At 44.5% G+C, this 16,611-nt stretch overlaps 1 protein-coding gene across 2 annotated transcripts in view; it reads right to left on the bottom strand.

Annotated features, from left to right (window-relative positions):
- The window catches only part of LOC140429149 (glycine receptor subunit alpha-3), a 398,827-nt gene that overhangs the window by 309,628 nt on the left and 72,588 nt on the right, over positions 1 to 16,611 (bottom strand). For both annotated transcript variants that reach the window (XM_072515780.1, XM_072515779.1), the window contains exon 2: positions 2,352 to 2,479. In XM_072515780.1, coding sequence (XP_072371881.1) covers positions 2,352 to 2,479 — 128 coding nt within the window. The remainder of the gene's footprint in view (positions 1 to 2,351; positions 2,480 to 16,611) is intronic.

Genomic DNA, 16,611 nt, shown 5'->3' on the forward strand with positions numbered 1-16,611 from the left:
TTGGGGTGAGGTTAAGCATAAAGGTGATCCTCATGAATGACACTGATGATAATTTACCACTGGTACGAGTCAGTGTTGACTCTTGACAGAGATAGGTTGGAATCATGCCTACGAGCCATGTGCCCACTCTCTAACCTGTTTAGATTTATTACAGAATCACAGAATTGTTCTGGCACAGGAGGCTGCTTTTTGGCTCAAACGTACAAGTGAAGGAAAAGCTGATGGAATGTTATCATTTATCGTGAGGTGAATCGATTACAAAAGTAGGGATATTATGCATCAGTTGTACAGGGAATTGTTGAGACCACATCTGGGTTACTGTGTACATTTCATAGAATTTACAGTGCAGAAGGAGGCCATTCGGTCCATCGAGTCTGCACCGGCTCTTGGAAAGAGCACCCTACCCAAGGTCAACAACTCCACCCTATCCCCATAACCCAGTAACCCACCCAGCACGAAGGGCAATTTTGGACACTAAGGGCAATTTATCATGGCCAATCCACCTAACCCGCACATCTTTGGACTGTGGGAGGAAACCGGAGCACCCGGAGGAAACCCACGCACACACGGGGAGGATGTGCAGACTCCGCACAGACAGTGACCCAAGCCGGAATCTAACCTGGGACCCTGGAGCTGTGAAGCAATTGTGCTAACCACCATGCTACCGTGCTGTCAAGAGTCAACACTGACTAGTGACAGTGGTAAATTATCATACCGTGTACATTATTGGCCTCTCTATTTAAGGAAAGATGCAAATATGTTGGAAATATTTCAGAGACGGTTTACTAGACTAATACCAGGAATGGGCAGGTTGTCTGATGAGGAAAACGTGGGAGAGGTTAGGTTTGTGTCCATTAGTATTTAGAAGAGTAAGAGGCGGCTTGATCAAAACATTTAAGATACAGGGCAGCACAGTGGCTAGCACTGCTGTCTCCCCGGCGCCGAGGTCCCAGGTTCGATCCCGGCTCTTGGTCACTGTCCGTGTGGAGTTTGCACATTCTCCCTGTGTTTGCGTGGGTTTCACCCCCACAATCAAAAATGTGCAGGGTAGGTGGATTGGCCACGCTAAATTGCCCCCTAAATGGAAGAAATGAATTGGGTACACTAAATTTAAAAAAACATTTATGACAGTGAGGCGCCTTGACAGGGTGGATGTGAAGGGGATGCCTCCTTTTGGTGGAGAATCTAGAACTAGGGTCACTGTTTAAAAATAAAGGGTCATTCATTTAAGATGGAGACGAGGATACGTTTTGTCAGAAGATGATGAGTCCCTGGAACTCTCTTTCTCAAAAGGCAGTGAAAGCAGAATCTTTGAATATTTCTAAGGCAGGGCTGGATAGATTTCTGACTAACAAGGGGGTGAAAGGTTATGGGGGGCATGAATGCAGGGTTGACGTTACAACCAGATCAGCAATGATCACATGGAAAGGCAGAGCAGACTATAGGGGCCGAGTGGCCTACTCCTGCTTCTAATTCGTATGTATGTTTGTATGTTCTGTAGCGTTTATTTTCTGAACACATTTACAACTTGGTGATTTTGTCTCACGTATTTAACTAAAAGCAAAATGCCCACCGATGCAGGAGATCTGAAATTTAAAAAGAATAAGTGCTGAAAAAGTTCAGCAGGTCCAGCAGCATCTGTGGAGAGAGAAGTAGAGTAAATAGGCAACATTTTCCCTCCAGATCTTCTGACAGTTTGTCAATAAAATGCAGGGAGGCATGTTTTGCTCGTCACTCAGTGGAAGCAGGGAGGCATGTTTTGCTCGTCACTCAGTCCTGAAGAAGAGTCATATGGACTTGAAAGGTTAACTCTGTCTCTGTCGATTAGCACTGCTGCCTCACGGCGCCGAGGTCCCAGGTTCGATTCTGGCTCTGGGTCACTATCCGTGTGGCGTTTGTTCATTCTCCGTGTGTATGCGTGGGTTTTGCCCCCACAACCCAACAATGTGCAGGGTAGGTGGATTGGTCATGCTAAGTTGCCCCTTAATTGGAAAAAATGAATTGGGTACTCTAAATTTCTTTCAAAACTCTGTCTCTGTCCCCACACATGCTGCCATCCCGATGCATGTTTAACTGCTGTTTCTGGGGTGATCTCTCCCTTTATATGGTATCGAAGCTAAAAGTCTGATGTCTCATCTGCCGACCTTTTCATGTTAGGTGAACTCTTATTTTCCCCACAGCCTTGGGAGCACATCCATCATTGTTAATTGGATAGGGCATCTCCAGAAGATTGTTTCCAGGATTCTACGAGTTTCCTGATGTCAGGGTCCCAACCCACAAACAAAAATTTGACCCCATGGTCTCTCAAATCTTCTTCTGAAGAGCATTTTCCCTCAGTGTCAGGTAAGTACCTTTAAAGTTAGGCCGAATTCTTGCGTCGTATCCTGATGTCCTTCCCATCAATTTGTCCAGAAAGTCGGATGGAGACATGGCTGGTGAACGAGATCTGGAACCTTCTATTTCCTTAGTGGTCACCAAGCTGAAAGCAAAAACACAACATGATATGAAAGGACACAGGTGATAATGTACAAAAATACTATAAATGCCAAGGTGTCTGAAGAGCGAAGGGATTTTGAAAATAAACTAGGTGAAATGAGTTGAACTGCTGACAGGTATGTTGACCAGTAAGGTTCACATTCGAAGCATCAAGAAATATAGATTTGTTTCTTCTTGATTAACAGGATTCCCAGAAGTGGATGCGCATGTTTTATCCAGATCGTTACGTATCTAGGTGCAGCTGACTGCACAGGCAATGAGGAGCATAAATTAAGAAAGAAAGAAAAACCTTGCATTTGTATAGGGCCTAACATCACCTTGGGCTGTGTCAAAGCTTTTTACAGCCAATGAAGTACTTCTGATGTATAGTCACTGTTGTCACATGAAAACAAGAGAGTTCAGCCGAAAGCTCAGTTGTTAAAGTAGCACAATGCAGGTCAGGACAGTCGCAGATTCGATCCCGAGTCTGTGCTGAGCTTAGTTAATTTCAAACGAGGTGGCAATAGGGTTGATGCAATTTGTCTCGGTGCCATGGAATTCTTGAACTGAAAATAGGGCTACTTTCTAGCTCCTAATTGTTCTTGACTCATAGAATTGCTACAGTGCAGAAGGAGGCCTTTCAGGCAATTGCGCCTGACCCGACCTTTCGAAAGACCACCCTACCTAGGCCCAATCTCCACCTTATCCCTGTAACCCACCCAAACTCTACACACTTCGGAGCAACTTTAGCATGGCCAATCCACCTTGCCTGCACATCTTTGGACTGTGGCAGTAAACCGGAGCACCCGGAGTAAACCCATGCAGACACTGGGAGAAAGTGAAAAATCCACACAATCAGCCGAGGCCGGAATTGAACCCGGGTCCCTGGCACTGTAGGACAGCAGTGCTAACCACTGTGCCACCGTGCCGCCATTGTTTGGCAACACGGTATAACTGAGTGAGTGTCACTGCTAGTTGGCTGCGATTTCTCCAAGAGTTCTTTGAGTATTTATCACTCATGGTGTAAGGTTAAACAGACCAGTGACAGTTTGAGTCCCAAATATGCAGCCCTTTCAACATAATCCTGCAAGTGTGCACCAGAAGCGACTGGATCTAGAAACCAGCTTCCAAGCTTATTTCAGATCTTTCAGGGTACTTGTTTGGGATGGACAGCCACCCTGCCTCCACTGGAGTAAAACAAGGTGGGATAGGGCTGGGGCCTCACTCTGGTGGGTGTAAACACATTACCAGCCTTCAACAGGGCCTGACAAATATCTCAGCAAGGTAGGCTTGGTAAGACCATTCCAGTACCAGTAAAGAGCTAGTCACCAACCTGTCCAAATCAGATTGTGACAGGGACACTTTGGAAGGACATTTAATACATGTTTTTAGTGACTTGCAAAGTGAGCTGCTCGGATCCTGTGTGGCACATGCGGTATGTGTACGTGCATATATGTATGTATGTATGTGATGTGTGTGCATGTACATGTGTATATGTGTGTGTGTATATATTGTCATGGGAACTTCACTTTAAGAAATGTTTGTCTTCTCAAGTGGCTGCAGTGATGTCATTGTATGGGTGGAGCTGGGCTCTGGCTCTGCTTTTTACTTTCGTTTTGAGCTGGAAGCTTTGTGGCATCCAAACCAAGAAGGTGTATTTTGGTATCTCTCTCTGCATGCTAAAGAATGTCTCCAGATCACTTGATGATTTCAAAGTAATACCTGTTTCTGTAAGGAATGCAAACCTACTGCTTTTGTGGAAAACGGGGTGTTTGCCTTACGGATGTTGTTAGTAAAGTTACTAAGGGTTACCTGTAGCGTACTGTATCTTGTGGGGGGGGGGGGGATTTGTGTTGGTAGTTGATAAGATGTTTACTGTGTGTTTATAAAATGTTAACTGGATTCATAGAATAATTTGTTTAAAAATACTTTAGATCTCTGTTGTGTCACACCTGGAAAGTGGGCCCTTGTGCTCCTCATAACCAAAATCTATTAAAGGTTGTGGGTCAGGTGAACTCCATGCTATACTTTGGTGTTCTCTAAACCCTGGCCCATAACAATATGTATGTGTGTATGTGTACGCATGTGTGTGTGTGTGCACATGTATGTGTGTATGCAAGCATGAGTGTATATATGTGGGGGGGGTGGATATGCATGTGTGTGTAGTTTAAAGCTAGGGTTCATTAATTGAAAAGCAAAATGCAGCAGATTCTGGAAATTTTAAATAACACCAGAAAATACTGGAAATACTGAGCAGTACCTTTCGAGAGAGAGGAACAGTTAATGTTTCAGCTCTGTGACTTTTCATCAGAACCATTCATCCTCAGGATCTCCATTAGCAAATCCAACAAGGAATTCAATAGCAAATTATTTACCTGGAGAGTGGTTAGAAGGTGAAACGTGCAACTCTAAGAAGTAACTGAGGCAATGAGCAGAGATAAAGAGAACGGGAAGCTAGTTAAGCACATCAGGGGGCAAAAGGATGTTAGGATATGCTGATAGGATTAGATGAAACAGCATGGGAGAAGGGTAAACACAAGATTAGACAGGCTGAATGGCCTGTTTCTGAGATTTGAAATCTAAGTATCACAATCACCCCTCAATGCGTGTCCATCTACAGAGCTCATTACAGAAGGAAGGCTAAATATTCAAGAACCTCTCCCAAATGAGTTCAGCTACCAAAACACTGAAGAACCTTGGCATCACCTCGAACAAGACAGTTTGCTTGATCATGATCCCAACCACTGCATTCAATATCCACTCCCTCCATGACTGATGCACAGTGGCAGCAGTATGTCCAGTCAACAAGATGTACTCTGCAGCTTGCTCCAATAGCACTTCCCAGCCCCTACCATCAAGAACAGCAATGCAATTAAATTACTGTCTCCACTTGGACACATCATCCCTTCATTATCACTGATTAACATGCTGGAATTCCCTATCAAATACCATTGTGCAGGCATTATGATTACAACGACTGCAGCAGTGGAAAGAGAAGGCCCACCTCTGCCTTCTAAAGGTAACTAGGGATGAACAATAACTGCTGACCTCATCAGCTCAGCCCACATCCTGCAGATAATTCTTTAAAAAAGTTACAAAGGGCTTGGGACTTCATTTTAACAGGCACAAAATCATGTGGCGTGAGGTGGACCATTTTCCAACATGTGTTCCTGGAGCAAGAAAAATCAACCCTACAGCAAAGAAATAAAATAACTGAACTTGCGTTCATATAGCGCCTGCCATGGCCACAACATATTTCAAAGTGTTCTACAGTCACTGAAATATTTCTGAAACATTAGTCGCTGTTATAATGTCGGAGATGTGACAACTCATTTGCGCACAGCAAGTTCTCACAAACGGCACCAATCCGGACCAAGATGATCAGCTGATTTGTCCTGGTGATTTTGGCTGGGGGATCATTGTTCTGAAAGAACACTGAGGCAAATTCAACTGATCTCACTTGAAGTAGTGCCGCAAGGTATTTTAAGTTGATCCAGGAAGGGATTATAGCCAAAGATGTGTAGGTTAGGTGTGCTGGCCGTGTTAAATTACCCCTAAGTGTCTAAAGATGTCCAGGTTGGGTGGTGTCACGGGGAGAGGGTGGTGGAGTGGGCCTAGGTAGGGTGCTTTTTCGGAGGGTGAGTGCAGATAGGCCAAATAGCCTCCTTCTGCATTGCAGAGAGTCAATGGGTTCTATGGGCGGGATTTTCTGTTCTGCCAGTCCCGTTTTGGATTGGATTGGATTTATTTATTGTCACGTGTACCGAGGTACAGTGAAAACTATTGTTCTGCGTATCGTCCAGACCGATCATTCCATACATGGAAAAAAAACATAGGGTGCACAAAAAGACACAATGTGATTGCATAGACACAGGCATCGGGTGAAGCATGCAGAAGTGCAATACTACCGGCAGCATGGTAGCATTGTGGTTAGCATAATTGCTTCACAGCTCCAAGGTCCCAGGTTCGATTCCTGGCTTGGGTCACTGTCTGTGTGGAGTTTGCACGTTATCCCCGTGTGTGCGTGGGTTTCCTCCGGGTGCTCCGGTTTCCTCCCACAGTCCAAAGATGTGCAGATTAGGTGGATTGGCCATGCTAAATTGCCCTCAGTGTCCAAAATTGCCCTTAGTGTTGGGTGGGGTTACTAGGTTATGGGGATGGGGTGGAGGTGTGGGCTTGGGTAGGGTGCTCTTTCCAAGAGCTGGTGCAGACTTGATGGGCCGAATGGCCTCCTTCTGCACTGTAAATTCTATGACATAAAATTCTATGACATGTGTTAGAATTAAGTTTGAAAAGGTTAGTATTGTTGTAACAGATGTAGGAAGAGGATCTGTGTGAGGGAGCTTGCACAGCACTAAAAATCTATGTATGAAAGCGATGTTTGACTCATGCACCTGATAATATAGAAATGTGGGTCATACTCTCAGTACCATTATAATAATATCACATGTATCTCTAAATACTGTAAAAAGAAAATCCACATTTACACAGAAACCAGCATATAAGAGAAAGACAAAAAATAAAACATAGTAATGTGGTAAGGATTTCGAATTCAGTGAGAATTTAGTCAGGAAAATATGTGTTAATTTATGTTCTTAGAATGACTAAACATATATTGCTTTATCCCTGGTACTTATCCATCAATAAACCTTTTCATTTTTCAGTAAATACCTTAGTTCCTTGGTTCTGTGCCTCGCTCTGCACATATCACTCAAACAGAAATCCTCGAGTCCAATGAGAGGATTTATTTTAATATTGAGTTTTTATTTGAAGAATTCGGAGGAGACGGAAGGTTATTGATGGAACTAATTTTTTCAATCTAATATCCTATAAGTGACTGTAGTCCATCAGGGTTATTTATTGCAATGATTTTTCTTTTTATTTAAATGGGTCAAATGGGTGGGCAGCACGGTAGCACAATGGTTAGCACAGTTGCTTCACAGCTACAGGGTCCCAGGTTCGATTCCCGGCTTGGGTCACTGATAGAAATCAGCTTTTCTGGTTAGCCATAGATGAGATAGATAAAAGGTTTAATTGAGAAATCATTAAGAGTAATTGACTAAATCATATTAACCATGAGAGTCAGGAAAGCCAACGAGCTGGCAACTAATCAGATAAGACTCTAAATTTTCACATTTTGCAAGTTGCGCGAGACTTGCCAGAGAATCCAAGATCAGTGACAAAAGATTCCTTTTTATGTAGCTGCCTTCCCAAGCCTGGACAGTTCCATTTCCATGGTAACAGTCAGCCAGGGCCATAATGACTTTTCAAAAACTGTGTTAATGTAATTAATGTTAGAGGTATAATTGGCAAACCAGGGTATGGAAAATTACACCAAAACATTTATCTCTTAAATTGACACACAGACGGTTTGGTTGAATTGAGTGAATTATAAATTAGTCAAATCCAATCACAGATGTAAAGAAGGCGAGACTTTAAGATAAGAATCTTCTTAAAAATCACTTGTCGGGATCAATCTAACTTCTTTCTGAAATCTATGTCTTTGCTGCTTGCCTTTGCTAAATCGTCATTTTTCTTTTGTTTAAATCAATCGTAATTTGTACTGTGTATCATGATTTGAAGAATTACCACGATTTGTATTTTAAACTCAACCACTGTATTCGCTGAAGACAATCAATCTGACCTAAGTTTGTATTGCAACCAAAAGTTTACCAGTAGACACGAAAGCTGACAATAAAGTTCAATGAAATTTTGCCAAAAAGCACAGCCTGAATTTCTGTTATTTGGGAACTAAGAAGGGATAACGCATGTCCAGGGTTCCGAATAGACACAGAGATCCACCAATCACTGTCTGTGCGGAGTCTTCACGTTCTCCCTGTGTCTGCACGTTCTCCCCGTGTCTGCATGGATTTCCTCCGGGTGCTCCGGTTTCCTCCCACAATCTAAAGATGTGCAGGTTAGGTGGATTCGCCATGCTACATTGCCCTTAGTGTCCAAAAAGGTTGGGTGGGGTTAGGGGTTTGCGGGTGGAGGTCTGAGTTTAAGTAGGGTACTCTTTGCAAGGGCCAGTGCAGACTCGATGGGCTGAATGGCCTCCTTTTGCACTGTAAATTCTATGTAAATTCTGTGAAACTAGCTACAAATTTTCCAAAATTAATATATTCTCAGTCCGTAATATAACTCATTTATTGTGTTGACAGTTCGATGAGTAACTAAACACCTGGACTGGGGAGGTTCCCAGATTTGTTCTCATAAGAACATAAGAAATAGGAGCAGGAGTGGGTCTCTTGGCCTTTTGAGCCTGCTTTGTCATCTAAATAGGTTCTGTGGCTGATTCAGCTCAGCTACGTTATCATGCACTATTCCCAAATCTCTTAAAATCTAAAAATCTATCAATCTTTGACCTGAATATCTCTAAAGGTTATTCATGGAGGGGCCTTCTCAACCCTGCTTCTCCCCTGAGGTGTGGTCATCCTCAGGTTAAATCACTACCAGTCAGCTCTCCCCCTCAAAGGGGAAAGCAGCCTATTGTCACCTGGGACTATTTACCTTTACCTGTACTATCGTTAAACCACAGCTCCCTGGGGTAGAGGATTCCAAAGATCCACAGTGCCCCAAGTGAAGAAATTCCTCCTCATCTCAGATCCAAGTGACCAGCCCCTTATTCTGAGAATATGGTCCTATATTCCCAGCATCTACCTGTGAAGCCCCTTAAGAATTCCATTTGTTCCAATTCGATCACCTTCTATTCTTCTGGAGAATGTGGGCCTCATCTATGCATTCTCTCCTTCTTGGGAAATCGCCTTATCCCAGGAATCCACCCAGTGAATATTCGGCACACTCTGTCCAAGGCAAGTATTTCTGTGCTGGAGTTAGCCAGGGCAGTGGTAAATTTGATAGGAGTGGCCACATCACCCTTGGTGTAGGGAGGAGAATATCAACTCGGGCCCCTGCTTCTAATTGTTACTGAACCTCTGCTGTTGAAGTGCATGGTGTGGCCATTGGGTAAAGGCTGTGGCAGTCTGGGGTGTGAAGTTCCCTTTAGTCAAATAGCCCGAGTACTCAAGTAGTGCCAAAAGGCTTGTGTAGAAAAAGAAAGTGGCCGCTTGGGCATGATGCCAGAAGATAATTACTGGTTTCTGAACCCAGGAAGGAATCAATAACTCCAGCTGGGAAGGGAGTGAAAGGAGAAGGCTGGTGAAGAAAATAAATCTGTCTAAATTTAACTTTATCACAGAACCCATTCTGTTGGGAGAAATGTGTTATCAGGTACACAGTGAGGCAGACCAGTTTATACTGCTGAGACTTCAGCATGTCATCAGAGCTGGCTTTTCAGTGTATCATTGTCAGATGCTTCATTTTGCAGAGGAAATGTTGTTTTAATCATCTACCTTGACAATTTATATCAATATATCAGCAGATTTGGACAAATCTTTTAGCTTTGGAAAGAATAATGTTGAGAAGACGTTCCATCCCCGCCGTATTGGATTTTCCCACGACGGTCATGGTAAGCCCATTAATATTGATGAGACTAGAAGATCCAGCCGGTGGGAGGGGTCAGAGTAAAACCAACCCTAAACTCGCTAGAGTGGGGTAATTAAAATTCTGGACATTAGAAATTGCAAGAACACCTCAAGTAGCGACGGTTCAAAGGGTGTTTAGTCAATGATGTCAGAATTAGAGAGGTACTAAAACCACCTCTGAGCCTTTGATAGAGCCATTGAGGTCCTCACTTACCCCAATAAAAGATTTTGGGCACGAATCAGCCAAAGGTTTCTGAGCATCATTTTGGGCAGGCTTTCCAGGCTGTTTCCCACCAGATTTTTGGGCGAGACCCAGACTTAGATTCACCCAGACTTACGGCACGTTCGAATGGCCATGCTCCGCCCGAAAAGAAGTGTGCCGCGTCGCAATGTGGCCGATAGAAGCCGAGAGGCTCCGCTCCCGGGATCTATCCGGCTCGCAACATCTTGCGAGATCGAACGAGACCTTGTGACACGTTGCGATGTGAAACCCACACAATGTGGGCGGGATCAAACTATGGCAAACCTGCATATTAATTCAGACAGCTAGTCTTACTCTAATATGCAGTTTCCCAAGGCACCCAAGGCGTGGGATCAATCCCTTCAACTCGGAGATCTCGAGCAAGTGCCATTCAGTACTGGTCTCTGCAAATGGGGACCAGACAAAATGGCACTCATGGGGGACTGCCAGGGGATTAAAGCCCCCCCAGGTGTATGGCCTTTGGGCAGGGTGGTATTGTGGCACTGCTGGTGCCAGCCTGGTGCCCTAGCAATGCCACCTGGGTGCCAGCCTGGCACTGCCAAGGTTCCAAGGTGGCATTGCCAGTTTTCAGGGGCACTGTCGGGGTCCCAGGTTGGCACTGCCAGGGGAAGCAGCCACTTTCCATGCAGCAGCAATCAAACCAGGGGTGCCCTGCACAGGTGTTGGAGGGTGTGCTGGGGCCCAAGGACACCCTCATAGTGAATTGGGGCTTGGGGGCTGTGGGGCTCTAGAGAATGGAATGCCCCCGATCTCTCGCTGGACTGAGGATTTTTGGCAAGCAGAGCTCCTCAAGCAGAAATCGGGGCTATGTGCAACCTCGGCCATGAGTTCCCCGCTGAAGTCCCCTGTGTAACATAAGTGACGTTTGATAGCGTTGTTTCTAGATGCTGCGAGCGCCGGGAAACACGTTTAATGAGGGCCTTTGTTCCCATTTCGGAGCAGCGCGCCCTTCGTCATTTGTTTGAGCCATGGAGACAACCTGGGGGGCTCCAGTGGCCTCCGAGATCCCTGAGTGCCCATCGCAACTGGTCTCTGCTTGTGGAGACCAGTATGAATTGGTGCCCAGGTAAAGGCTTGCCAGTGCAGCCGGTGACTCCTGGGTGCCAGGTAATTGCAGAATTGGCATATTCAAATGAGCCTAAGGCTCATTTAAATATCATCATCTGGATCATGTCCTCGTTCGGCATGATCCAGATTGCGTCAGGCACCACGAGCAGGATGACTGGCGATCAGCTCGGTGCCCGCCGCAAAGCCCAATTTGGACCTCTCCCCCCAATTCATCCATCACGCCGGCTGTGCACCAGAGCAACATGTTGGCTGAATCGCGCCCTTAAAATATGCATGTAGATCCCAGGTGGAAAGAAGTTAAAAACAGCTTGAAAACAAGGGAACTCCTTGGTGGGACCAGAAAGTCTGCAATCAGGATTATTAACCCCATTAGAGATATAAATTATTCACATGAGACACAGAATCAAAGGAGTTGCTCTTAAGGCAAAGATAATTAATTTAAATTCCTGTTTGGAACATCCTGGGTACGACACATTGCAATGGAGATAGGTTTCAGGGAACCTTCCATATATGTGGGGTTTACCTGTGTGTTTTTCTCACAGAGACAAGACATTCATCTTGGGAACAGAGAGGGAGAGAGAGGGAGAGAGAGAGAGAGAGAGAGAGAGAGAGGGAGGGAGTCTGTCAAGAGCTGGAAAGCAGCTGCAGACAGAAGCAAAAGGGCAATCAGAAATCAGGAATATTTCTGAGGTGAAGTGAGTGTCCACAGTTGTGAGGTAGGTAAGGAGCAGTAGAGGCTGACTTGACTGCAGGCTTGTGGAAGGACACCACAAAAACGTATGCCTCAAAGATTAGTTGGAATGCTGAGGAGAATCAAAGTGAATTCCTGAGAGCTGTGGCACTTTGGTTTGATACCAGGAAGCGAAGGAACCATCAAGAGCCTAAAAAGTAGCAAAACACTTTTTTTTGGCTGGGGAGGTGTTAAAGTGAAAATGGCAAGATTCTGTAGCTGACAGTATGTGATCATGTTTATGCTTTTATTGTGAAAGAAAAATGATGACCTAAGGTAGTATTTAGTTAATAGTGTTTGTTTTGTGTCACTCTTTTATAGTAAAATCATTTTCTTAAACCATGGAATCTTGTGGCTTCATTCTTCCAGCAAATTACAGGGGTTTCACATTTATATTTAAACATTAATGGTCTCTATGCGGATTGTAAAAATGTTGAACTGAGATCCTGACTTGAGGCAATATCTAAGATCATTAATCCTTACTGGCTCCATGGTGATATGATCGGTGTTAGGATCGTGCATGTCTGTATTATGGATTTACTTGCAGAAGGTTAAGAGTGGCTAGGAGTGAAAGAATGAGTACTTGGCTAGAAGCCATACAACCTTATCCCAAGGGTGTGGCACAATCTCAATCATTTGCAGATCTACACTCATTTATTTATTTTTAAAATAAATTTAGCATAACCAATTCATTTCTTTTTCCAATTAAGGGGCAATTTAGCGTGGCCAATCCACCTAACCTGCACATCTTTGGGTTGTGGGGGCGAAACCTACGCAAACACGGGGAGAATGTGCAAACTCCACACGGACAGTGACCCAGAGCCGGGATCGAACCTGGGAGCTCGGCGCCATGAGTCAGCAGGGCTAACCCACTGCGCCACCGTGCTGCCCTACAGAGCTACACTCATACAAATACATAAAAGATGTACCATTCATACAAGGCCATTTGGCCCACCCTATTTAGCATCCACATGAGTCAGTAGTCTGAAACAATTCTCGCCTCCCTGTTCCCAGAACCATTCATAAGAACATAAGAACTAGGAACAGGAGTAGGCCATCTGGCCCCTCGAGCCTGCTCCGCCATTTAATGAGATCATGGCTGATCCTTGTGGACTCAGCTCCACTCTCCGGCCCGTACACCATATCCCCGAATCCCTTTATTCTTTAGAAAGGCATCTATCTTTTTCTTTAAAACTTTTAAAGAAGGAGCCTCAACTGCTTCACTGGGCAAGGAATTCCAGAGATTCACAACCCTTTGGGTGAAGAAGTTCCTCCTATACTCCGTCCTAAATCTACTTCCCCTTATTTTGAGGCTATGCCCCCGAGTTCTGCTTTCCCTGACCAGTGGAAACAACCTGCCCGCATCTATCCTATCTATTCCCTTCATAATTTTATATGTTTCAATAAGATCCCCCCGCATCCTTCTAAACTCCAATGAGTACAGTCCCAGTCTACTCAACCTCTCGTCATAATCTAATCCCCTCAACTCTGGGATCAACCTAGTGAATCTCCTCTGCACTCCTTCCAGTGCCAATATGTCCTTTCTCAGGTAAGGAGACCAAAACTGAACACAATACTCCAGATGCGGCCTCACCAACACCCTATACAATTGCAGCATAACCTCACTAGTCTTGAACTCCATCCCTCTAGCAATGAAAGACAAAACTCGATTAGCCTTCTTAATCACCTGTTGCACCTGCACACCAACTTTTTGCGACTCGTGCACTAGCACACCCAGGTCCCTCTGCACAGCAGCATGTTTTAACATCTTACCGTTTAAATAATAATCCATTCTGCTGTTATTCCTCCCAAAATGGATAGCCTCATACCTGGCAACATTGAATTCCATCTGCCAGACCCTAGCCCATTCACCTAACCTATCCAAATCCTTCTGCAGACTTCCGGTATCCTCGGCCCTTTTTGCTTTACCACTCATCTTAGTGTCGTCTGCAAACTTTGACACATTGCACTTGGTCCCCAACTCCAAATCATCTATGTAAATTGTGAACAACTGCAGGCCCAACACTGATCCTTGAGGGACCCCACTAGTTACAGGTTGCCAACCAGAGAAACACCCATTTATCCCCACTCTCTGCTTTCTGTTAGTTAACCAATCCTCTACCCATGCTACCACTTTACCCTCAATGCCATGCATCTTTAGTTTATGCAGCAACCTTTTGTGTGGCACCTTGTCAAAAGCTTTCTGGAAATCCAGATATACCACATCCATTGGCTCCCCGTTATCTACTGCACTGGTAAGGTCCTCAAAAAATTCTACCAAATTAGTCAGACACGACCTACCCTTTGTGAACCCATGCTGCGTCTGCCCAATGGGACAATTTCCCTCCAGGTGCCCCGTTATTTCCTCCTTAATGATAGATTCCAGCATTTTCCCTACAACCAAAGTTAAGCTTACCAGCCTATAATTACCCGCTTTCTGCCGACCTCCTTTTTTAAACAGTGGTGTCACGTTTGCTACTTTTCAATCCTCTGGGACCACCCCAGAGTCTAGTGAATTTTGATAAATTATCACTAGTGCGTTTACAATTTCCCTAGCCATCTCTTTTAACACTCTGGGATGCATCCCATCAGGGCCAGGAGACCTGTCTACCCTTAGCCCAATTAGCTTGCCCAATACTGCCTCCTTAGTGATTACAATCATCTCAAGGTCCTCACCTATCATATCTTTATTTCCATCAGTCACTGGCATGTTATTTGTGTCCTCCACTGTGAAGACTGACTCAAAAAACCTGTTCAGCTCCTCAGCCATTTCCCCGTCTCCTATTATTAAATCTCCCTTCTCATCTTCCAAAGGAGCAATATTTACCTTAGCCACTCTTTTTTGTCTTATATATTTGTAGAAGCTTTTACTATCTGCTTTTATGTTCTGAGCCAGTTTACTTTCATAGTCTACCTTACTCTTCTTTATAGCTTTCTGTTGACCCCTGAAGACTTCCCAGTCCTCTAGTCTCCCACTAATTTTTGCCACTTTGTATGTTTTTTCCTTCAATTTGATACTCTCCCTCACCTCCTTAGATATCCACGGTCGATTTTTCCCCTTTCTACCGTCTTTCTTTTTTGTCGGTATGAACCTTTTCTGAACACTGTGAAAGATCGCTCGGAAGGTTCTCCACTGTTCCTCAACTGCTTCACCATGAAGTCTTTGCTCCCAGTCTACCTTAGCTAGTTCTTTTCTCATCCCATTGTAATCGCCTTTGTTTATGCACAAAACACTAGTGTTTGATTTTACCTTGTCATCCTCCAACTGTATTTTAAATTCCATCATATTGTGGTCGCTCCTTCCAAGAGGATCCCGAACTATGAGATCATCAATCAATCCTGCCTCATTACACAGGACCAGATCTAGGAATGCTTGTTCCCTTGTAGGTTCCATTACATACTGTTCCAGGAAATTATCCCGGACACATTCTATAAACTCCTCCTCAAGGCTGCCTTTACCAACCTGGTTAAACCAATCGTCATGCAGATTAAAATCTCCCATGATAACCGCTGTACCATTTCTACATGCATCCGTTATTTCTTTGCTTATTGCCTGCCCAACCATCCTGTTACTATTTGGTGGCCTATAGACTACTCCTATCAGTGACCTTTTCGCCTTACTATTCCTGATTTCCACCCAAATTGATTCAACCTTGTCCTCCATAGCACCAATATCATCCCTTACTATTGCCTGGATGCCATCCTTAAACAACAAAGCTACACCACCGCCCTTACCGTCCATTCTATCCTTTCGTATAGTCTGATACCCTTGGATATTTAACTCCCAGTCGTGACCATCTTTTAACCATGTTTCAGTAATGGCCGCTAAATCATAGTCATTCACGATGATTTGCGCCATCAACTCATTTACCTTATTTCGTATACTACGAGCATTCAGGTAAAGGACACTTATGCTGTTTTTTATGTCTTTGTTATGAACCCTAACACCTTGATCAGTAACTTTTCGCAAATTATTTTTCCTCTTACCCTTTCTCCTAATTTTCCTTGTCTTTGAACCCATATCTCTACATAATAACTTGTCACGTAACCTGCTGCCTTGATCTCCATTAACCATTATACTGTCCATAGCTTTACACTTCCCTTCCCCCCCACCTTGCTAGTTTAAAGTCCTTGTGACCAACCTATTTATCCTATTCGCTAGAACATTGGTCCCAGAATGGTTCAGGGGAAGACCGTCCCAACGGTACAGGTCCCTCCTGCCCCAGTACTGATGCCAATGCCCCATGAAATGGAATCCCTCCTTCCCGCACCACTCCTTTAGCCACGTGTTAACTTCCCTAATTTTCTCAACCCTATGCCAATTGGCACGTGGCTCGGGTAGTAATCCAGAGATTATAACACTGGAGGACCTGTTCTTTAATTTAGTCCCTAGTGTTTGATAATCCCCAAACAGGTCCTCTTTCCTAGTCTTACCTATGTTGATAGTCCCAATGTGGACCACAACAACTGGATCCTCCCCCTCCCCCTCCAAAATCCTTTCAAGCCGATCAGAGATGTCCCTCACCCTGGCACCGGGCAGGCAACATACCATGCGGGACTCTCGATCTGGCTTACAAAGGATGCCATCAATC

This window comes from Scyliorhinus torazame, chromosome 9, assembly GCF_047496885.1.
Source record: "Scyliorhinus torazame isolate Kashiwa2021f chromosome 9, sScyTor2.1, whole genome shotgun sequence".
NCBI classification, from domain to species: Eukaryota; Metazoa; Chordata; class Chondrichthyes; order Carcharhiniformes; family Scyliorhinidae; genus Scyliorhinus; species Scyliorhinus torazame.